The sequence below is a fragment of the Zootoca vivipara genome, chromosome 11 (assembly GCF_963506605.1).
Source record: "Zootoca vivipara chromosome 11, rZooViv1.1, whole genome shotgun sequence".
Taxonomy (NCBI): Eukaryota; Metazoa; Chordata; class Lepidosauria; order Squamata; family Lacertidae; genus Zootoca; species Zootoca vivipara.
The window spans coordinates 7,577,014-7,601,338 of record NC_083286.1 but is presented as its reverse complement, the minus strand read 5'-3'; the positions used below and the strand labels follow the sequence as shown (position 1 = coordinate 7,601,338).

General features: G+C 40.1%; 2 protein-coding genes across 8 annotated transcripts in view; one reads left to right on the top strand and one right to left on the bottom strand.

Annotated features, from left to right (window-relative positions):
• Positions 1-14,923, bottom strand: part of NAA35 (N-alpha-acetyltransferase 35, NatC auxiliary subunit) — a 28,138-nt gene extending 13,215 nt beyond the window's left edge. The window contains exons 1-12 of one of the 3 annotated variants that reach the window (XM_035100155.2): positions 14,786-14,923; positions 14,215-14,347; positions 12,554-12,587; positions 11,115-11,229; positions 10,419-10,493; positions 8,972-9,139; positions 6,162-6,228; positions 5,548-5,591; positions 3,983-4,033; positions 3,533-3,616; positions 2,957-3,071; positions 1,375-1,553 (exon numbers count right to left, since the gene is read on the bottom strand). In XM_035100155.2, the coding sequence (XP_034956046.1) occupies positions 1,375-1,553; positions 2,957-3,071; positions 3,533-3,616; positions 3,983-4,033; positions 5,548-5,591; positions 6,162-6,228; positions 8,972-9,139; positions 10,419-10,493; positions 11,115-11,229; positions 12,554-12,587; positions 14,215-14,338 (1,056 nt within the window). In that variant the 5' untranslated portion in view covers positions 14,339-14,347; positions 14,786-14,923. Of the gene's footprint in view, positions 1-1,374; positions 1,554-2,956; positions 3,072-3,532; positions 3,617-3,982; positions 4,034-5,547; positions 5,592-6,161; positions 6,229-8,971; positions 9,140-10,418; positions 10,494-11,114; positions 11,230-12,553; positions 12,588-14,214; positions 14,348-14,638; positions 14,732-14,785 lie in introns of those variants that run through there. The other 2 variants (XM_035100157.2, XM_035100156.2) reach the window with 2 other exon arrangements.
• Positions 14,924-15,096: 173 nt separating this feature from the next.
• AGTPBP1 (ATP/GTP binding carboxypeptidase 1) overlaps positions 15,097-24,325 on the top strand; it is a 70,936-nt gene continuing 61,707 nt past the window's right edge. Inside the window, exons 1-2 of one of the 5 annotated variants that reach the window (XM_035100145.2) lie at positions 15,097-15,308; positions 19,013-19,108. The gene's annotated coding sequence lies outside the window, so the exon portion shown is untranslated. Of the gene's footprint in view, positions 15,309-17,529; positions 17,547-18,111; positions 19,109-24,325 lie in introns of those variants that run through there. The other 4 variants (XM_060280094.1, XM_035100148.2, XM_060280097.1 and 1 more) reach the window with 4 other exon arrangements.

The window sequence follows — 24,325 nt, the reverse complement described above, 5'->3', positions numbered from 1 at the left end:
AAGAGTTGGGTGAGTTTTACTATCACCATTTGGTATGGGGAAATTTTTGGCAGATAGAATGAGACGAAAAATAAAAACTTCCCTGAGTTCTGCATTAACTATAGGGTTGTAGCCAGCAGTGGCATGAAGTGGAAGCACTTCTGCCTGTGCAAGACTGGACACCCAGTTTATTGGAGGAAGTGGAAAAGGAGGAAGGGCTTAATTTCCTTCATGAGCACAAATCACCCCACGTATGAGATACAGTGGTACCTCGGTTTGCGAATGCAATCCGTTCCACAGAGGCGTTCGCTCGCTGCAGAACCCGGATGTAAACACTTCCGGGTCTGCGGCGTTCATAAACGGAGGTAGGCGTAAACCGAGGTTCCACTGTAAGCCAACAGGTGCAAGGTCAGCCAAGCCAGTTGCTATGACAATGGCCCAGTGCCAGCATCAGCTCATTGTGTCTGGGGTCTTGTGCTGTCTGTGTCAGAGTCCTAGTGTGTCAGGGTCAGCCATGAGAAGTGAGGTGGAGTCTGTGTTACATCCTGAATTGCTGGAGCAACATAAATACTTTGAACTTGTATATATCTGTATCTGCAAATACCTCAAGGAGCATCTCCACCCCCATAGTTTAGCCCGGACAGTGAGATTCAGCGCCGAGGGCCTTCTGGCGGTTCCCTCACTGCGAGGTTACGGGGAACCAGGCAGAGGGCCTTTTCGGTAGTGGCGCCTGCCCTGTGGAACACCCTCTCATCAGATGTCAAGGAAATAAGCAGCCCTGTTTAGGGACGTTTTTAATATTTAATGCTGTATTGTTTTTAACACTCGATTGGGAGCTGCCCAGAGTGGCTGGGGAACAAATAAATAAATAATAATAATTAGCTGTATGAATATATCAGTGTTCAAAACTATGATTTTGGACTTTAAGCTACTTCTGTATGATGACTGGAACTGAGGGCAACTTCCACTACATGGGCATCTCGCCTCAGATTCCCAACATCGTTGTCACAGACCCTCCCTACATACTGCAGCCACACTCCCTGCACCCCTTGAAAAGCTGCTGCTGAGGGTTGGGGGGGGGATTTGTATAACAAATATAACAAGGTGGACTGCCATGGGTGGTGGTGGGGAAATCAGCAAAAACCTGTCTTCTGTGAGAAGAAACGCTTCTGTCTGCCTCCACTGAATACACCCGTTTTCACACCAAGGTTCTCTCCCTAGTTTTAATCTAAGTTTTATGTTCTAAGTTTCCTCTACATTTATTCCGTATGTGAAACAACAAGAAGTAAAATCAAAGAAAAAGTATGCAGATATTTGTGCACAAGTCCCAGGAGCTATTCAAGTAACATTCTCTTATGTCCCTATGAACAAAAAGCTAACAGTGTCGATACTTACCAGTATGCAGTGCAAATTAGTTAAATTGACAACTTCACAGACAGTTTTTATTCGGTCTATAAGTTTTGAAAAATAGTTGACCATTTCTTCCCTTTTAATAATTTTTGCGTATCGAGGAAAAGTTGGAGGAAGCAATCTCTGATTAACAAGGGGTTCAAAACCCATCATAATAGGATGATCTATTAAAAAAAAGGCAAATGTTCAATTACTATTCTTAATCCCAACTAAGTGCTGTATCATACATCTTCATCTAGGAGGAAAAATTAGGGTGTGTGTGTGGGGGGGAAACAAGGCATTCAAAATATTAAGCAATTTCTTCTTGTCAATTAAGCAATTTAAAATGACTATTAGAAAAATAATATGCTCAAGGTAATTTAGTCTTGTTAGTGGCATTGTAATTGCTATTATGTATTATGATTATTTGTACTGTTGTATTAAGACAGCTTCTTTTTTTGCAAATTGCTTTGAGCAGTAGCATACCTGCAAAAAACCCAGTATATAAATAAGTGACTATGAATTATGACTGTGCATTTTTCTTCTCAGAAGGGAAACCATTTTATGTGTATTAATATATACTTTACTTTGTGTGGATAAAGCTGTCTCAGAGCTACATGCAACGTGACTGGATTTTGGCCATGAGTTTTTAAGAGGGCCACAGCCCATTATGACTCATCAGTGGGGTGTTCTAAGAAAGAACCTTGTACTGATTCACTAATAAAACACATATTTGTCAAATCGCAGCTAGTGAATTGTTATCAATGAGAGCCAGATGATTGCTTTTTCACAGCATCTATGCAAATTTCTGACTGTATCATGGGATGTCTATGCCATCAAGCATGGTATAGCATCACCCAATAACATTCAGAGGGCAAATGAGGTAAGAGATTGTTGCCAAGTGGCCTATACCCACGAAAGCTCTGCCACGCCCCACCTATGTGCAGGGGGCAAGCATCTGGGGGTGGGGCAGTTTAAAACCTGGTTCAGCAGACAGGGTGTTTGTACCGCAAATCAGTGGTGCGTGAAAAGCCCCTTTCAAATTGCTGAGCAATAGTGCTTTGAAAGGAGCTTCTGAAGAAAAGCAATATGGATTACCTGACATCCTTGGGCCAACAGGTGATTGATTGGGGGGCAGCTCTGCCAATCTGTCACACTTGGCCCACAAGGGTGGGAGATATAACAATCTTACCCACTGGGCTAAAAAGCTTCCATAACCCTGCACTAGAATAACTTCCCTAATGACATGTGAACTAGCTCCTTCTCCTTCTTGAAATAGCTCCAATATCCATTTATTTAGAGTGGCCTTTGGAGATTTACAAGATGGGAAGCTGCCTGAATGATTCTTAATCCACAAAATTTTGCAAACTTTTACATTCTGTGGACAAGAGTTCTGCAGCTATGAACAAGACTGCATTAGCTGAACAACCACATATTATAAAGATTTTCAATAAAAACATCTATGTCTAGAATAACTAGAAGGTAAAGTAATAGATCAACCTAGATGAGCATAGCAACAGGCCACTGAGTGGTTTTATACCTTAACAGAGAACAAAGGCAGAGAACACTTCTGAAGATAATTGCTTACCTCCTTTTGTTGTGTCATTCTGAGCCTGAATGCCATGGTGTAATGAATTGTGGATAGCAGAAAGCAAGTCAGCTGCCTGAGTCATCAACTTCTGAGCTTCTGCAACTGCACTAGTCTTAAAAAGCAATTTAAAAATCTCTGTGAATGACACTAGGTAATAAAATAACACTAGTATTTCAAGAGCAACAGATAAATGTCTACCATATGGTCCAGTCGCAAAGCAACAAAATTATGCAACAAAAATGTTATATATGTTATATAATTGTAAGTTTATCTCTAAAGCTTTGCTTGTTTTATACATGCTGCAATGGATAGCTATGAGCCATGTAACCAGTAGAAAATAATCCTATTGGCTTCATTAGTGTGGCATAAAACGGCTACTGGGACAGATGAAGGGCACATCCTGTCCATCAACCTGCCCCTCGGATGCTCATAAGCAGGACATGAAGACAGCAGCCTCTTGTCCAGCACGACCATTCTTTGGTCCCAGTATCTTTATTCAGCCATAGGAGGCCACTGAAAAGCAAGGTTTCTGCCTTTAAAGCTTGAAGCAGCAACACTCTGTAGCAATCATACCTCTTTTTTGGTAAAAGCTATTAATACAGTCAGTAATACTCGGGTGAACTTCACTCTGCTGAATACTGCAAAGCACTGTTGATGCTATAGTGGGGAAAAATCAATCCAAAAATTAATGATTTCCAAATTTCAAGAAAAATAACGTTTAGACAAAATGCTACAAGCACATTTACTATTCATATATACAAGAGTTTTGCTGGGACTTTACTACTGATAAGATTAAATTATTGCATCTTATGTGATTAATATATATTTAGATACTAGATAATCTGGCACGTAATTCAAGCCCAGTAAAAAAACAAAACAAAAATAAACAACCGTGCGATTGGTCTTTTTGCATAATTCCATGTAGTTTCATGAGAAATATTTTATTTTAGAGCATATTCTAGGTCACTAGAAGTTGCCCAAGTAACCTTTTTACAATCTTTAATAGCATGCAACCATCCTTACTTCAAGTTCTACTTCTGGATCTCTCTCTTCTCCTTGTCGACTTCGAGTGCTCTACAATCACACACATTAGAAACAATTTAATTGGATATTAAGTAAAGGACAAATTTCACTTTTCAGATTTTGCTGATTCTACAGGTGAAACTCGGAAAATTACAATATCGTCGAAAAGTGCATTTATTTCAGTAATGCAACTTAAAAAAGGTGACACCAATGTATATGAGATAGATGCATGACATGCAAAGCAAGATATGTCAAGCCTTTATTTGTTGTAATTGTAATTATTTGTCGTTAGGTGGGTCAATTATAAATGGAATGTAATTAATGAAATGTAATAGCGATGTTTATTTTTGTATCATTGTAGCTATTTGATTTATTACTGTGGAATTTACAACAGAAAGCATTTGTAAAAATTAAAGGAAAAATAAAAAATAATAAGTTGCATTACTGAAATAAATGCACTTTTTGACGATATTCTAATTTTCCGAGTTTCACCTGTATCTATAATTTATAGATCTTTGTTTTATAAACACTGCTTAGAATTTTTTGGATTAAGTAGTTTATAGTGTCTTCCATTACCTATCCCTTCCCAGTAATCTGTTTAGATGAGAGCACTCTATGTCCTTATTCACTAAGACAAGTCATAAGATAAAGATTGGTTCAGAGAACACAATAAGCAAAACAATGGCTTAGATCTGTGCAGCAGCAAAACAAACACGAAGGAGCAAAGCCACCATGATCTCCTTGCCAGATGCTCGTACATGTGAAGTTGGCCTATATTTATAAATACTGCCTGGTGTCAGAACCTAAGACACATTTTGTTATGACAGAATTTATGAAGAGCCACCAGATTTTTACTTCATATTGCAGATCTACTAAGAGTCAGCAACTACAGCTTGAAGTTTGTGATTCTGTGTTTTATATTAGCTGCATTTGATTGTACTCTTTACCATTTTAAGGCTATATTTAGCTTGCATTAACTGTGCTACATCACCTTGACATCACCTTGCCTACAAAGAGACATCACCTTGCCTACAAAGGTCTGTATAGTTAAAGCTATGGTTTTCCCAGTGGTGATGTATGGAAGTGGGAGCTGGGCCATAAAGAAGGTTGATCGCCAAAGAATTGATGCTTTTGAATTATAGTGCTGGAGGAGACTCTTGAGTGTCCCATGGACTGCAAGAAGATCAAACCTATCCATTCTTAAGGAAATCAGCCCTGAGTGCTCACTGGAAGGACAGATTGTGAAGCTGAGGCTCCAATACTTTGGCCACCTCATGAGAAGAGAAGAATCCTTGGAAAAGACCCTGATGTTGGGAAAGATTGAGGGCACTAGGAGAAGGGGACGACAGAGGACGAGATGGTTGGACAGTGTTCTCGAAGCTACGAACATGAGTTTGACCAAACTGTGTGAGGCAGTGCAAGACAGGAGTGCCTGGCGTGCTATGGTCCATGGGGTCAAGAAGAGTCGGACACGACTAAATGACTAAACAACAACAACAACAACTGTGCTACAAATTTCTATATATATAAAAAAATAGGGGGTGGGGAAAGCAAAAGAAATATACCTTAACTCGCCGTTGCATGTCATCCTCAACATCCTTCAACATACCTGGAAAAATGGAATTCAGTTTAGAAGCATAAATGCCACTTGGCAGACTCCTTTGTGTATCTAAGTGAATATTTCCATGCTACATGCAGCAGTCATGCTAACGAAATAGGGGAGGGGTTACCTGTGTCCCTCCAGATGTTGTTGAAGCACAACTTTGATAATTCCCCACTATTAAGAATGATGACCAGAGTTGCAACCCAACAACATCTGGAAGGCCATAGGTTCCTTAGCCCTTAAAATATTAAAATTCAGAACCCTAAATCTATTATTTTGATTTGCCTTCACAAATTTAATGACAGCATTCTTATTCTGAAGGTACTGTATTTCAAATAATCCAAACCAAGATTGGACATAATGGCAAGCTTGGCTTTGATAAGACAAAACATTTGGAGGACCATCTCAATACAGCTAATTTCTTGACCATCTGTGCATAATGACTGAGCATTAGTACTTATGTCAAAGTTCAATGGAGCTCGATGGAACTGGATCCTAGGACTAGAACCTTATCCTTTAAAACCTATGAAGCACAACTTTCTCCCAGAAAAGGGACCGAATTGTTTCAGCTCTTACCTGTAACACGAAGATCTGTCACACTATTCGCCATTTTAAATCCATACGTCATAGACTGAAAATCTTCCTAAAGACAAAAAAGAAAAATTAAGTGCTACAATCAAGGTGTATCTACCAACAACAACAGCTTCCTTCACAACTTTATGCACAAAACACTGAAAATCCGGCTCTAGTTTTAGGTGGAAGCTATGCCTACAGATAATTTCAGAAGATTGCTTAAAAAAATGCAAGATGTGTAAAATGTTAAAATGTTTGCCATTCTTTAAAAGAGGACTTCCGGTTTACCGCCATTGTTGATCGGTGGGGGATTTCTCGGTCTCCGAGGTCCCCAGCGCCACAGGGGGGGGGGAAGGCTGCAGGAACACCACAGCCTCCCGGAGAACCCCCGGATTGTGCTTTCCGGGGACGTGGGGCACCCAGCTGAGCTCTTTTTTTGGAGCGCCGTGAGCGGAAAGAGCGGGACGGAGCCGTGGGTCAATTCGCTACCTCTGAGGCGCAAAGCTCCGTGCCGGCGACAAATGAGCGGTGGATACCTCCAATACATAAAATGGACATGTGAGTAATCATCTCTTGGATTCGGACTTCAAAAGAATTTGGCCCTGGGAGGGGAATTTAAAGAGGAAACGGAGGTCGTTCCCCCCCACACCGAGAAAATCACAACGCAGCTACCGAGCCTGCAGCAACAGAGCTGGAACGGGACTCTGATTTTCTTTCAAAATTAAGCTGAAACCCTTCCCTGTGGCAGCGGAGCCAAGGGAAGGTGAATTTATTTTTTGTTGAAATCCGTAAAAGCGTATAAGGTGTATTAATGAGCCCTTTGGTACCCTGGGGACAGGAAACTGGAAACTGATTAACTGCCATTGTGATGACACCAGCCGAGGAAGCTTCCTATTAAGTGAACTATTGAACTTGGAAAAAATAAAGAAATAAAGATTTAATTGGGTGGATGATGTTAGGAGGACTTGGTTTTTTATGATTGTGAAATTGGAAAGAAAGATCGGACTTTAAAATTGGGACAAAGGAATTATATTAGATCACAGATTGAAAGGATCCTGGTGGACAAAAAGGATAAGGCACTGTCTCTGGCACAGCAGCCCAAGCTCCATATTGTAATATGAGAAGATAAAGGACGTGGCCAGTTAAAACATTAAGTCACAAGATGGAAAAGAACTGGTTACAGTGTATCTTGGAACAAGCCCAAGAAGTGCTAGGAAAATTGGAGATATACAGAAGAAATACACAGATCTTTACTGAAACACTACAACAACTTATTCTCAAAGACAATCAGGAGCCACATGCAGAGGTTTTGGAATTTAAAAACATTAAAGTTTTAATAGAGGATGGACAAGAAGAGCGACAAAATGTGGAAACAGTGCAACTAGTGAGAGAAGTTGCACAAAGCATTGACTACAACCAGGATGCTCTAAAAGAAGAAAAAATCCAGGATGCTGATCCCTCAGTGAGAGAGAGGGACCAGGCTCCTGGTAAAATCAACCAAGCAGTGGTAAAGGACCAAGACATGTCCTGGGTCCGAGCCTTCCTAGTGAGAGGAGGGAGGCGAACACCAGGCAAAAGCCAAGACACTTGGGAGGATAAGAAAAGGAAAAGATGGAGGTGGAAGGGGGCTAAGAAATTGGAACAACAGAAGAAGGGGTGGGGAGAGGAGGGTGGGTTGAAGTGGATTAGAGATGGTGTGGGTTGAGAGCGAAGAGGCATTTTGAATGGGACGGATTACATGGTCTGAAATTGGATTGTATGAGGGATTGTCAATTAGGGAATTGCTAACCAGGGGATAGAGGGGGGTAATGGGAATTGTAATGGGTTAGAAATAAGTTTTAGATCGAGTAAGATAGAGTATTTTTAAAGAAAAATAATAGGCTAAAGGAAGTTAGTAGAGTTGGTAAAATATGAAAGATGGTATAATGATATATTAGAATATGGTTTTAATTTGAAAGAGATGTATATTGGAAGTGAAATTTGATTAAAGCTAGCTGGACATTTTTCTTTTTTAAAAAATAAGGGATTAATATAAATGAATTGTAAAGTATAATGATTGTGTGTAAGATGGTCATAATTTGAAAGCTGTGTAAATTGGGATAGTACAAAGGCTAGGAAAGGGAGGGACGGGGAAGTCGAAATTGTGTCATGAAATGAGTTTATATAATGATAGTTTTCTTTTTTATTGTTTTGTTTTTCTGTAATTTTTCTTTTTTGTTTTTCTTTTGCTATTTTGGTGTGTCAGTTTTGTGTTTGTCAGAAAAACCCCAATAAATATATATATATATATTTTAAAAAGTAAAATGTTAAAATCATCATTCTATCAAAGTACTGGGGAACAAAGATAACTATTCTAGGCTGTATATAATTTCCTGGAATAACAATATAGCTGATGTATAGGCAGTCTAGTGTCCTTCCAGATGTTCTGGACTACAGACTCCAACATGGCTAATGATCAGGGATGCTGGGGCTTGTAGTCAATAACATCTGGAAGCCATCATGTTGCCTATCCTTGACATAGTGTTACAAAACACTGCTGCCCAGGAAGCTGTTTAACAAATCAGTTTCCCAAGCAATTTTTAATGATAATTTCATTGTTTATTTCTTTTGTAAGCCGCAATGAGATTTAAAAAACCAATCGAAAGGTATATAATTTTTTATGAAATAAAGAATTATTAAATAAAGAACTAGTTATGAGTTTAAAACCAGAAACTACAATTGGAAGACAGCAGCAAACTAAAAAAAAGTTGTACAAGGCAAGTTGTATTTACTAATAATGGGCAGGAGAAATAGTCAGCTGAACAATGACTTACCTCTTCAAATACTGCAGCTTTGTTCACTTTTTCTCTAGCAATATCACAGATTTTGAGGATCCCAAGAGCAAATGCCTTCATGGCAGGATCTTCTATAAAGTCTGGATTATGAATATAAAGGCAAGTGAATACCGTCTGTGCCAAAGAATGGCCTTCCAACCAAGTTATCTGAAAAAGAAATCAAGCTTACAGAATGAAAAGGGCAGGAGACCAATTCTGTTACTCAATTCATATTTTTTCCACTAAAGAGTAACTAAATATTTAACTTCAATTCCACAATCCAAAAGAGGTGGGAAAATGTTGATTTGAATATTGCCTACTCCATTCTACAGACCGCGTGAAAAAAACAAAGATGCTCTGATTTACGTCATTAATGTGTCTTACATCCGTTATACTTCAGTGAACAAATATTGGGCACCAAATAGGTTCTATAAAGTAGTAAGGCTCATGGACGCAATCTGGAATCCTAGGCAGTCACAGAAGGTAGAGAGTAGAAACTTCATGCACAAATGAACTTAAGAGGTGCCACCAAGCAAATGGCATTAATTCTTAAGGACTTCAGGCCCACTAACCTTCCAACTTGCTCTATCCCATTTTCACCAGGTATAAAACGCCGCAATAAGCTGGGCCTTAAAACGGAAGCCCCGTCAGAACCACTATCAGAAAACTGCAATCCAAAGGAAGTCAGGTACAATGACCTTCCACTTGCTCTTTCACATACCGGTATGCTCGAGGTATAAAACAGCACACTAAGCTTGGCCCAACAACGGAAGCCCTACCAAGTCCTACAGGAAAGCATCTAGACATCAGTCAGGATCTGTGTAGGGGATGTTTCTTCAGGAGTAGTGCAGCTGCGAGATTGTTACTACTCTTATCAGGGCACTTGTATGTAGGAGGCTGTGGCCTGGCAGACAGACCAGGGCCAAATAGGTCAGATCTCCAAACACAGCCTTATTTACTACAAGAGCACCAGTAAGGGTTATATAATCTACCCGGCTTGGAATTCACCTTCCCTCCATAGGATGCACTAGCATAGTGGGTGAGGCATGGCTGGTTTTCCTGGATTTTACCCAATGTTAGTTTACATTTATAAATTTATTTTTGCAAAGGAAACAAAATCTGGGAGGATGAAATGTAATACTTTACATTTTTCATTTTGTCAGGTTTGATTATCCAAACTGAGCCATGTTTTAAAAATTATTTGTTTGGAGGAAATATACCATAACTCTAATCTGGACCCTAATTCAAAATGCACTCCTATACATGTTTAATCCTACCCACATTAATAGAAATCTAGTAGTTGTGTTTAGAACTGCATCTTCAGAAACTCTGTAGAGTTAAAATTGACAAGCTGTTCTAACTAGTAACTTGACTGGGAACTTCTATCAAAACACTCCTTGAGTACTGTTACTCATACTAATCAAACATAAAAACATAATATTCTTACCAAGCAGCAAAAACAAGTGTCCATGATCCCTATCAACTCAGGTAATGATAAATCTTTAATTTTAATGGTACCATCCTTAAAGAGAGAGAGAGAGCACACATGAATTTCCATCATTGGCAAATTAAATTTCATCAGTCTACCCAAAAAACACCTGTATGGGGGCACGGAGGCAAAAGTGATGTGCACAAATTGGAAGTTAGACTCTAGAAGCAGTGTGCAGCTTTCTGCTGAGTTTGTAGTGCTGTGTGATGGAACAAGAGTAATGTATGTAACTCCATACAGTCCTCTCTGCCTTCTCCTGTAGAACCTCCCCTCCATGTGTACTTTTATTGTAATGGTTTGTATGTTTTAATACATAATTAACAAACACACACACACACAAATAGATAGATAGATAGAAAGTCTTGATGTTTACTGGTAATTGTTTTTTTAAAAATTATTGCTCCCATCCCCTGTGTTTTAAACTGTATCTGTTTTAACAATAAGTCACCTTTAGTCCCTGTTGAGGAAAAAGGCCGGATATAATAATAGTGGAACAGAGCTACACTCATGTGAAATGGGATTGTATTTTTACAGCCAACACTTGAAATTACACACTGCTTTAAATTTGAAGTTTAGCATATTAGAGTTCATTAAATGATGATAATCATTTTCACAAATCACCAAGCAGCTGACAAAAACACAAAGTGTGCCAACCTTGATAGCTTGTTCAAAGTTAAGAACTTTTCGATTAACTTGGTTTCCAATCATACCAGCATCCATCTTGGGATCCATCATTTCAATAGCAGACATTGCTTCAAAAAGACCAAAACTAAGGAGAGCAACACAAACAGAAAAGAAAACCTAGGCTGGAACTAATCAATTCATATATAAGGCAAAAGTTGTTTCAAAGTGTAACTGTGAAATACTGTGAAATAAAATCAAAGAGTTTATGCAATGTATTTTGTATCATGCAACTCGTGAGTAATCACCTTAAATTAAGTGAATAGTAAGATGCCCTAGTAAGATGCAGAACGTATATATGAAGTCTTCAAAAACATTTTAAAGAAAGGAATTGGGAGATTCCACACACTGAGAAGCAAAATACCAGCTAAATTCAGAATTAATGAAGCAGTAAGATTATTCATTACTATGGATATACCTTAGCAGTTCAATCGTATTCATGACCACACAGAAGTCCCACTGTGACACTGGCAAGTGTCCTTCCCTGGTATAGGGATCAGGAATTTGTTGCCCAACAGATGTTTTTGGACTCCAGCTCCCAACAACCCCAACAGTAAAGCAAACGGTCAGAGATGATGGAAACTGTAGTCCAGGAATATCTGGAGGGCCTCAGAGGTTTCTTATCACTGATGTAAAGGAATTAGCATTCTCAGGGAGGAGACTTCATCTATGTCCGCAGATGTCAGAGTTTACATTGAAATCAAATCTGCTAACGGACTTAGGTATTCCATGCATGCGTAAAATACATATAAGATGGACTGAAATGACTGTGAATGTCATATCCGCAGTGAAAAAAATAGAGTGAACAAATGTAACAAATATAGAGCATGAGTTTAATTGTTTTCCATAATCAGAATGATTATCATCTTCATCTACATTTACAAAACTTTTACAAATGTATGTTATGTGCCCAAGCTTTCTGAGGTTTCAAAGCTTTAAGAAATCAAGGACTTAACTAAGCAGTAGAATTAAGAATTATGAAAGAGGCCAGTTAAAACAGTTCCAGAGATTAATATTCTATCTATAGTTATTTCTGACTAAGCATGTTTGTGGCTGAGGCATAAGAATCTGGTTTATCTAGGAACCGAATACCCCAGTCCTAAACAGATTTTTTTCCTGAGCAGGTTATTAGCTGCAAGTATGACTATACCATATTTATACAGAATTAAGTCCTCCCAAGCTCAACAAGTAAGTGTGCATAATGCTGAAGCTCTGGGTTGCTTTAAACAGTTTTCAGATTGATAGCATAAAACAATGTTAATTAATGTTCTTTAAATAGCTAACAGATTTGTCAAGAGCACATGCTTAAAAGTAAGCACCACAAAAACCAGTAGAAGACACTCCTAAGTGTTTGTTTCAGATTAAGATGCGAGAAATACATTACGGGAACTTGTTTTTAATGGTTCACTCACAGTTTGTCATGAAGCAACTCGCCCAACTTCAATTCTACAAGGAAATTAAAAAAGAACAACTCAAAAACTTTACATAACTACTCACAAAAATTATTATACTGTATATAATAAAAGAGAAAGAAAAATAAACTGGGTTGGTTTTGATGTAATGGTAAGCTACAGTTTAATATTAAAACAAAAGTTAACTTTCCCCAACCTTGGCTCATACATTTTCCCCATACTTTGTGAGCAACATGAGTTTTCAATTCTGGCTTATTTTCACTAACCACAGTTTAGGATCTAGAAGACATATTATACTGCAGTTAATCTAAAAGAGAAGTAGAATCTTCTGATTGTCTCCTTAAACTGAGCTGCAGGACTCAGAGAAATAAGTAGAAAGATGAAGATAAATAAGCATAAATCAATATTTAGAAAATAACTTTTAAATCCAGGGTTTTAATGAATCATAACAAAATACACTGAACAATTCATTGAAATTGGGATGCGGGTGGCACTGTGGTCTAAACCACTGAGCTGAGGCTTGCCAATCGGAAGGTCGGTGGTTCGAATCCCCACGACGGGGTGAGCTCCCGTTGCTCTGTCCCAGCTCCTGCCAACCAAGCAGTTTGAAAGCACGTGAAAGTGCAAGTAGATAAATAGGTACCGCTCCGGTGGGAAGGTAAATGGCGTTTCCATGCGCTGCTCTGGTTTCACCAGAAGTGGCTTAGTCATGCTGGCCACGGAAGCTGTATGCCGGCTCCTCGGCCAGTAAAGCAAGATGAGTGCTACAACCCCAGAGTTTTTCGTGACTGGACTTACCAGTAACTATCAGGGGTCCTTTACCTTTACCAAAATACACTGAGCAATTAATCAAAATTAGGGCTCAGGTTCAACACATATATACACATCTAGTGCCAACGTCGCCCTTCTCAGAAAAAGAGGAAGGTAAGCCATTCGTGCCTCTATCATAATAATAACCAAGAAGAAAGTACCGGTATAGTATTTTTGAAAGAGGGTTGCATGAAACAGAATCTGGCATGGCTGATTTTTTAAAATCTCTGGGCCAGGGGACCCATTTTAACCTCTGGACCAGGCATCCCCAAACTTCGGCCCTCCAGATGTTTTGGACTACAATTCCCATCTTCCCTGACGACTGGTCCTGTTAGCTAGGGATCATGGGAGTTGTAGGCCAAAACATCTGGAGGGCCACAGTTTGGGGATGCCTGCTCTGGACCTTTGATGCACAAGAAAAAGGGGAAATCCACTTTCTAGTTTTCCCACTATCCACACACACACACACACACAGCCTTTTGGCAGCCCCCAAGAGGGCTTCAACCCCCTAATCTCAGCAAGCGGCAAAAATTAAAGTGGATCGTTGACACATAGGGTGAGAGAGTGATGGAGGGAATGGGAAGGGACTTTTCAAACTGGTCCAAGGCAAGTCCACAACTCTCTTCTAAGTTTCCACCTGGCATGCCTCCCCATCAAAGCAGAGGCAAGTCAGCAGGGGCGGCGGCAGAATTCATTTGACACAGACTCCACCTTTTTTATCATTATTACAAGGACAGTATCTTTCAGTTACAGAGAATGTATCATATCTGCCCTCTAGACGTTTTGAGGTTATACCGGTAGCATCAACTTGTGCAGAGAGAAAAACCTTTCTGGGGGGGGGGTTAATTTACCTCTACAGCAGTCCTCAAAGTCTTGGGTGATATCTATCCAGCTTGTGTTACCCTTTTCCATCTTCTCAGGTATATTGAGCTCCCAAGCCGAATCATCATCTTCTACTGAAGCCTTCATAACCATGATCTTAACCTGCAAGGATTTGGGGGGGGGGGGCAGAAAAAGAGATCATTCAAACCTGGTCTTCGGAACCGGGGAGAGGAATGGAAGTGCTTTATTTCAAAAGGGGCCTAACTGTGCTCATTTGTCCTGTCACTGTTGCTTTCAATGAGGTTTTAAGACTATCATGGGGGGGAGGGATCCAGTTTTAAAACCTGGCCGTGGCGTGTTAATTGCTGACACCGCCCCCCACGACCAAGGAGGCTGGAGGAGAGACGCCTCAGCAGCCGCCCGTCTTAATCCTGAGGCGGTGCCTCCTCCCACCTGCTCTGCCGGGCGGTGGAATGAGGCTCCCCTGCCCCGAAACGACCACTTCCCTGTCCCGCCTCGGAGCGTAACGGCTGAAAAGGGAAAGCGGGGGGGCGGGGCGGCCGACCTTCTCCCCCCCCCCGCTCTCCGCGGCTGCCTTACCTGAGTCGCTCACCTCGCGCAGCACAGCCGAAGGAACCCGCTTCCCCTCCCACTCTCACATACGGACCAGAGAGAGAACGCCAAAGCGCCGGCCCGCCTGCTGCGCGTGCGCAGGATCGCATCCTTCCCCACCTCCTCATGCGCGCGCACCTGCCCCCTTCCCCGCAACCAACCCGTTGTTGGACGGACCCCGGATGTCGCGTTCACGCACGGGACGCCCGTACTTCCTTTGGCCGTAGAGATAAGAAATAAGAAATTCTTTCAAGAGATTGCGACCGGACTTCCGGGTCGCTTCCTTCGAAGTCGTTCGTTGTCGGAGCGGGCGGGCGGGGGGGGGGTGCGCGTCAGGGGAAGCTGCGCCTGGAAGCGTTTGGAGGAAACCGGGGCTGCGTGTGTCGTGCGAGGGGCTCGGGAGTCCCGCGCTTCCCTGTCCTTTCGCACCCGCCCGACCGCCTTATGGAGGGAGATGCAGGACGGGCTCCCCTCAGGGATCGCCCCGGGCTTGTTCCTGGCGCTCTTGCAGGTGAGTGTCGTGCGCGAGAATGGCGGCTGGCTCCTGGGGCGGGGAGGCTTTTTTTTGGAGGGGGGGTGTCTTTAGGGCCGCATTCGCTCAGGGGCGACCTTAATGGAGGGCGGACCAGGACGATAGATCAAGGGTGGTCCTATGGCTGGGGTGCAGGAAGCTGAGAAAGGTTGGAAGTGTGGTAAAACCTGAGGGCAGAGATACCTCGCTCCTCCTAACGGTGCGGCCAAGGCTCCAGCTCTGTCGGGTTGTTTTTTTAAATATATATTTATTAAGTTTTCCATGTTATAATATTAAATACATCCTTAAGAAACTCTTTTCATTATTTGCTCATGCGAGCTATCGACTTCCCTCCATCCTGCTTGATGGTTTTCATAATTCCAGATTCAGGTAGGTAGCGGTGTTGCTCTGAGTCAGTAGAAATATATACAGTATATAATTTTTTTTTAAAAAAATGTCCAGTAGCACCTTAAAGGTAAAGGGACCCCTGACCGACTCTGGGGTTTCAGCGCTCATCTTGCTTTATTGGTAGTGGCCGAGGGAGCCGGAGTTTGTCCACATACAGCTTCTGGGTCATGTGGCCAGCATGACAAAGCTGCTTCTGGCGAACCAGAGCAGCGCACGGAAATGCCGTTTACCTTCCCACCAGAGTGGTACCTATTTACCTACTTGTACTTTGACGTGCTTTTGAACTGCTAGGTTGGCAGGAGCTGGGACGGAACAATGGGAGCTCACCCTGTTGCGGGGATTCGAACCGCCGACCTTCTGATTGGCAAGCCCTAGACTCTGTGGTTTAACCCACAGCGCCACCCATGTCCCTTAGAGACCAACTAACTTTGTTCTTGGTATGAGCTTTTGCACACGAAAAGGTGCTACTGGACATTTTAAAAAATATTTTTTATATATATTCATAATTCCAATTTTATGTCATAGCATTTGTACCTTTTCCAGTTTATGTTTTTCTCCTTCATTTTATCACATATTTTAAAGAAATGTAAAATGGTAATAAACATTAACATTACAAGTCTTCTTACAATAACGCTGCTAGTGTTGTTACCGTAATTGTTTACAATTGTCCTTCGAATATTGTACAAATTCGCTCCAATGTATTTGGAAAGCTTGATCACGCTAGTTTCGCGTTTTCCCAGTCAGCCTCGCCACTTCTGCATACTCCATCATCTTCATCTGCCATTCTTTGATTGTTGGTATGTCTTGTTGCTTCCATTTTTGGGCTAATAGAGTTCTTGCAGCCCAGCTCTGTCAGTTTTGATATCATTTCAGAAACTCTGATATCCTTAAGAGCATAGAAATACACTTTATTGTCATTTATCAGGCCATCCAGCACAGCATAAATAATTTGTACTTATTGTACTTCCTCTTCAACAGCTAGTTCTAGCCTCTAGATTCAGGTAGGTAGCTGTGGAAATATATAAAAAAAATTGTCCTGAAGTGTGCATGCACACGAAAGCTTATACAGTGGAACCTCGGTTTATGAACACCTCGGTTTACGAATTTTCGGTTTACGAACGCCACGGACCCATCTGGAACGGATTAATTCACTTTCCATTACTTTCAATGGGAAAGTTCGCTTCAGTTTATGAACGCTTCAGTTTATGAACAGACTTCTGGAACCAATTACACCCATGCTTCGGGTTAAGTACGCTTCAGGTTGAGTACTCCGCAACCCATCTGGAACGGATTAATTCACTTTCCATTACTTTCAATGGGAAAGTTCACTTCAGTTTATGAACGCTTCAGTTCATGAACAGACTTCCAGAACCAATTGTGTTCATAAACCGAGGTACCACTGTATTTTGGATGCTCCACATACCTTGGGGGTCCCCCAAGACTGCCAATACTTCCCTCTTGCATATGTGTAGTGCCAGACAATGGAACTCATACCTGGATATCTGAATTAGAGGGAACAATACCAGATAAATATACTTTTTAAAGCCCACATTTTCCACCACAAAAGGTGTCCAAGGCATCTCGCAACTATGTTACAAGTCACATAACCAGAGAACAAATGCAACCAAAATAATTATTTCTTTTTCTTCATTTTTTTAACAATCTTTATTTTTATTTTTTCCTTTATTTCTTCCTTCCTAAATTAAGAAAAATTAATTTAAAAATAAGTTAAAGAATAAAAAAACACAGAGACACCTTAGGTGCTATTCTCGACAAAAGTTGGAGTGTTTCAATGAAGTGGACAAGAGCACATCTCGTCTCATGTGCAAGGTAAGGCAACAGGGAAGAAATTGCCTCATATAATATGCTAACTTTTAACTGTCTAGCAACTGAGAAGTTAGTGAGACCTTTTCCTTGAATTGAAGGATATTAGAGAGATGTCATATGTTAAATTTTATTTTTATTTATTTATTTTTTAAATGTATTTATTAAAGATTTTTTCAAACAAAAACATACAAAAATACAAACACAAAAAGAAAATACAAAACACAAAAAATACAAAGTACAAAAAATACAAAAATACAAAAACTTTTAACCCTTATTTCTAATCTATTGACTTCCTCATTCCACCTCCTTCTGCTATTCTTTACATATCTTCCTTAGTAAACTCTAAATCTTATAAATTTTAATTTCAGTAGTAAGTTCTCTAATTGATTAGGGATTCTAAGAGTTAATGAGAAATATGCCACTGAATTAAAGCAATTTAAGTTATAGACAAATGTAAACACTGTCCAGGAGTCAGCAAACGAGGCTAGAACTAAAAATTGTCCAGTAGCACCATAGAAACCAATTTAAATTCCTTCTCGGTACAGTGGTACCTCGGTTTATGAACACAATTGGTTCCGGAAGTCTGTTCATAAACTGAAGTGTTCATAAACTGAAGCGAACTTTCCCATTGAAAGTAATGGAAAGTGGATTAATCTGTTCCAGACGGGTCCGCGGAGTACTTAAACTGAAGCGTTCATAAACTGAAGTGAACTTTCCCATTGAAAGTAATGGAAAGTGGATTAATCCGTTCCAGACGGGTCCACGGAGTACTTAACCTGAAGCATACTTAACCCGAAGCATGGGTGTAATTGGTTCCGGAAGTCTGTACATAAACTGAAGCGTTCATAAACTGAAGCGAACTTTCCCATTGAAGGTAATGGAAAGTGAATTAATCCGTTCCAGATGGGTCCGCGGTGTTTGTAAACCGAAAATTCGTAAACCGAGGTGTTCATAAACTGTGTTCATAAAATGCTTACAGTAGCAGTTCTCTATATTTTTGCTGCATATCCCATTTGGTCATGTAAAAAGGCAAAGTTAAACTTGATATAGAGCTACAAATATATACGGTAACCTCATTTATAACACACAAAGCATAATTGAAAAGTAAAAGGACTTACAAGTGCACACTTCTGTTGCACTTTGGAGAGGCTTTTTGTTTATCAAGAAATATTCTAGGCTGCTGCTCATCCAAAGGGTCATACATATAGACCCAAGCCCCAAACAGGGTGAAGTGGCCCCCTCAAGGGGAGCCACCCCCACCCCCATTCCGCCATCCAGATGGACTGGCAGCAAAGCTCTGCAGAACGTCTCCCTTCCTGCCAAGTAGGCGAAAAGGGAGGCGTTCAGCCACCTAGTAGTGTAGTGGAGTTTTGCAATCTTAGAATATCACCACAAGGTTGTTAGGTAGTGCTGCTGAATGTGAGCATATGATAATCAGTTCTGAAAGATCTGCGCTGGTTGTATTTAAGGTTTTGCTGATGCTGTTTAAAGTCCTAAACAACTTGGGGCCAGGCTACCTGAGAGAGCACCTCCTTCCGTATGAACCTGCCCAACCACTGAGATCTGTAAGTGAAGCCCTCCTGGTTATACCCGTTAGGCTTGTCCCTACTCTTGTGTAGGACCCTGGTAGAGACACATGCCCGACTGGCATGTTCTCTCCCTCCTGGTCGATCGTTTGGGAGCTTCAAAAGCTTTCTTCAGCCCAAACATCACAGCGACTGATATCAAAAAGAATCGGCACACTTGCAATCCTGCAGAGTATTGGCGGTTTGCGTAACAGACTCAGTAGCTCAGCATTTTGGCTAATCTGCTTTATTTACATATAATACACTCGGAGCATTCTGAATTAGCTCCTTCCTCTTTCACATCAGACAGCAAAGAGAAAGAAAAACAAAGGCCAGTAATCCTACATTCCGAAACACAGTAACTAACACAAAACATCCTGTCTCCGTCACTTCCCACTCTGTGGAATGAAAACATACACTGTCATGTGATAGACAACAATCCCATGACTGCAAACACTGAGCAAGAATCCTAACAATACCGCAGTCTGTACATATTCATCTTCTGGTAACTAGCGGGAGGGCTTTCTCTGCCATGCCAGCCATTCCATGGAATCACTTCCCCTCAGAGATTAGGCATGCTCTGATGGTAATGTGCTTCTGACACTGGTTGAAGACCTATTCATTCACTCAGCCTTTGGTCCCCATGAAGTAGTTTACTGCATTTTAGTTACTTGTGAATTCTGATGTACATTTTATCGTATTGGTTTTCATGTACTTTTATTTTAGTTGGCCATGAACCATTTCTATATTTTTTGATCATTGGCGACATTTTAATGGTATTAATAAATTGCAATGTGGAATATCATTTTTAATGTACCGTGGTAACAAGAAATGAGTTTCCAAAAAATTTGTGATGAATAACAATAGTTAATTATGTGTAGAATTCTTAACTGTAGAAAGTATGAAGAACAACTATGCATACTGGATTTGGAAATTATGAGGAATGTGTATAAAGGCTCCAAGAAAAATGTACAAGCGTGGGAAAGACGATAACCTGCTACACAGTCTATTATTAGTATGTTCATTTTAATTCCCAAAGGCTAGATTATTTCTATTTGTTTTTTAAAGATTGCCATTTTTCCTATTCAGGAAGCATTCAGAATCAAAGTCAAACCATTCCAATCTCCTATGGGTTGGGATACTCTCTGTAATTCTTCTTAACCTAAAATAAATCTATAGCCTGTCTTTCTGCTATACAGACATTCAAGTCAAATTTGTAAGCCACCATAACACATTATGAGAAGCCCCTAACAGAAATGAGCAGTTTGTAAATGCACGTACAGTAAAGATGACATGAATAGCAATTAAAACTACGGTAGTAATATCTAAACACATTAGTATCACTGGGCATAGATGGCAGGAGATTGTGTCTGGGCAGGGAATCTCACAATTGGGGTAAGGACGAGACAGACCATGCAAGCACGGGGAAGCCTGCTTCCGGTAGCCAGGCCCTCAGATTCAGAGAGGCCTGAGCTACTTCCAGCCTTGGAGGCCCTTAGCCATAATAAAAATAAAAAATGATGATGCATTTAAATATACAGTAGTAAGGTATGCAAGTAGATAAATAGGTACCACGGTGTCGATGGTGTTTCCATGCGCTGCTCTGGTTCACCAGAAGCGGCTTAGTCATGCTGGCCACATGACCCAGAAGCTGTACGCAGACTCCCTTAGCCAGTAAAGTGAGATGAGTGCCGCAACCCCAGAGTCGTCCACGACTGGACCTAATGGTCAGGGGTACCTTTACCTTTACCTCCTTTAAAAAAAAAGTTGTTTCTTTATAGAAACAGCTGGTCTAAGAGAGTGCATTGATCACTTCCTGGTTATGTGCCAACAGATCAGATAGGGATTTTTTGTTATTTGGTATCGATTTAACTAATAAAGGGTTTAATATGATCAAATCTAACTCTTACCAAATCCTGTCTCTTGAATCTGCAACTCTAAGCTGAGAGTGTGTGTCACCTTTTGGTTCAATGCACATAAAAACAAGCTGTGAAGCTTATCAAATGTCAAAAACTAATAAGCATCTAAATTTAATGCCCTCTTTGGTCTTGAAGCCCACCCTGGTCTTGCCTATGATTGACTCTTCCGGCAGCACCATGAGGCAGGGAGAATAAATGAAGGCAGAAATCGGTATATGGATGGTGCAGCAAAACTAAACCTTGGCCCTAGCAGGAGGGATGATAGATAGCTTGGGGAACAAGACAATGATACAGAACCATGTAGCGTAAATGCCACAGAGTTGAGCATTAGTCCCTGAGCAACTTCTGAAATATACCAGTAAGATATGAACAGAACCACCGGGCATGGTGCTTCCAACCCCCATTCCAGACAAAAGCTAGAAGCATAAGAAAGGATGCACTCAGTCTCGGGACATGCCATCCACAAAAGTTGCCAAAGTCATTTCAAAACCAGTTTGGAAGCCAGATGGAAATGACACCAGATAAGCTGTATCCTCCTGCCAGAAGTTGCACCAAAAGGGTTTAATGAAGGCAAGGATCAAAGACCTAGCCCCAGTAAGGATGACAATTAAAACTCAGTATATGAATGTACAAATCACTTCATCTTTGCCTTACTTGAATAGCCATTACCTTACTTGCTAATGCTGTGTGCCAGTAAATAACATCTGACAGTGTGATCCTGTACAAGACTACTTCAGAGTTCAAGGGGGCCTACATTCTGGCAAGCAGGTATGGAATTGTACAGGACTTCCAACAAAGGAAACTGTGTCACCTAGTGACAAGCAGTTAAGATGGATGGAGAAAGGACTGGACTTTAGAATACAAAAATTGTTTTTGTTAAGCTATTAACTGTGAAATCTAGAGCCACTATAGACTCCAATACTAAATACATTTATTTGGAAGAAAAGCCTATAGATGGAGTATGTGTGTTTAGGAATGGGTGGTATGGTTGTGTAAATATAGAGGATAAATAAAGCAAACTGCAGGATTGTGGTTCACAAACATTTCTTCTGTTACATGCTGTACTTTGTGTTTCGATCCACTTTCATTGGAATACTAAATTTGGAATGTCTACTGCCACAATATAGGAGGTTCAACATTTCCAGTTGTCATCATCAAAATAAAGGCCACAATCCAATAGAGTCAAGTACACTTAAAACCATTAATTTCAACAGGCTTAAGTGCTCTTAATACTCTCTTGGATAGTCACCAAACGTTTGCTCATTCTGTTTATGTATGCACAGAAAGAGACCAGTTTAGTTTGATGTATGTGAATAGTGATTCATTTTATTAATGTCTCCTGAAACAATATAAAACAGATGACCTCTTGAATTATGACATTTATCCAAGAGCACATCTACAAGTGAAACTACACTGATACTTTCATATTTGCATGCAATTATTTATAAAGAAATACCGTAGCATAAAGTTGTCCTTGTAATTATCCTCTTTTCCTTAAATGTTGTTATTACTTTTGCAGTAAAATTCTTAATCATGTTACATACCCAATGAACATTTTGATAGGAGTATGGTTATGATGCTTTATACATTTTAATGATGTCTGGTTTAACTGGGAATGGACAACGTTGACATCATATGCACCCATATAGTTGTGCCTTTCCCTTTTTTCCAATGTTCTGAAAGGAGATAAGTCATATATCCCTATGCAGCTTGGGACCCTCGTACCTATGGGACCGCCTCTCCTGGTATACCCCGCGGAGGACCTTAAGGTTCACAAATAGCAATATTTTGGAGATCCTGAGCCATAAGGTGGCTAGATTGGCCTCAACTAGGGCCAGGGCCTTTTCAGTATTGGCCCTGACTTTGTGGAACGCTCTCCACAGGAGACCAGGGCCCTGCAGGATTTGACATCTTTCTGCAGGGCCTGCAAGTCGGAGCTGTTCCGCCTAGCCTTTGGGCTGGACTCAGTCTGACCACTATGTTTTTCCTCCCTTATGGTTTTGATTTGGGCCATTTTAAAATGAGGCTGCATTTTTTTTAAAAAAAAATCTTACATCTAAATTGTATTTTAATCCACATTTTAATCAATTGGTTTTTTTTCTTTTACGTTTTATTGTAATTGTAATTTTATTGATGTCAGCCGCCCTGAGCCCGGCTCTCACTGGGGAGGGCGGGGTATAAATAAAATTTATTATTATTATTATTATTATTATTATTATTATTATTATTATTATATATGAATATTATTCCTTTCCCATATTGCCTTGTAGGTTTTGCTATGGGCTGCTACCAGCTTGAATATACAGTAGACAATACTACATTTAGGGGTTTTTTATTGACCTTGAAGAAAGAGTGTAATTTGTAGCATTGCATATTTAGCATTATTGGACAATCAGAGCGGATCCACACTCCAAGTGGCATACATTTTAAATTACATTTTTCTGCAGCCCTGAAAACCTGAACTCCATATTTTTTAAAATACCGGTGTATATAATCTTGAACTAACGTTTTGGGTACCTTGCGTCCGACCTGCTCGAGACTGCCCTGATACGCTTATAAAACTGCAGATTATTACAATAATCCTGCCAATGTTCTTATCTGTTTACCATTTATCTGTAAATATTCAATAAACCATTTTCATTCTTTTATAAAAAGTTTGTTATCTTGATTTCACCATTTCTGCATATTCCATTAGTTTTTGTATCCATTCTTCCTTTGCTGGGACTTCTGCTTCTTTCCATTTTGGGGCGAGTAACGTTCTTGCTGCTGTAGTAGCATATATGAATAAATTTCTATACAGTTTGGGTAGTTCTGTCCCTATAATTCCCAAAAGAGCTTCTGGGTTTTCTTTACAAACATTTTTTAAACATCCTTTTCAATTCATTATATATCATTTCACAGTAAGCTTTAGCCTTACTATAAGACCACCACATGTGATAAAAAGAACCTTCTCTTTACGTTTCCCACACTTATTTGATTTAGATTTATACATTTTTGCCAATTTACTCGGTGTTAGATACCATTGATATATCATTTTCATATAATTTTCTCTTGGACCATAGCATGCTATAAATTTTTTTATCCATATTCTGGGTGGATTTTATTTAAATCAAATCGATTTAAATCACTAGTCAGTAAGACTTGATTTAAATCTCTCTCTCTCTCTCATTTTTACAGAAAGACTCATTCTTGCTGGTATAATCTTAATATTAACAACCAGATGAAGGTTTCATTTTTGGAATTATATATTTTCAGAGTAGTTTTTACACTTATGTCAAAAATTACGGATTTGGTTATA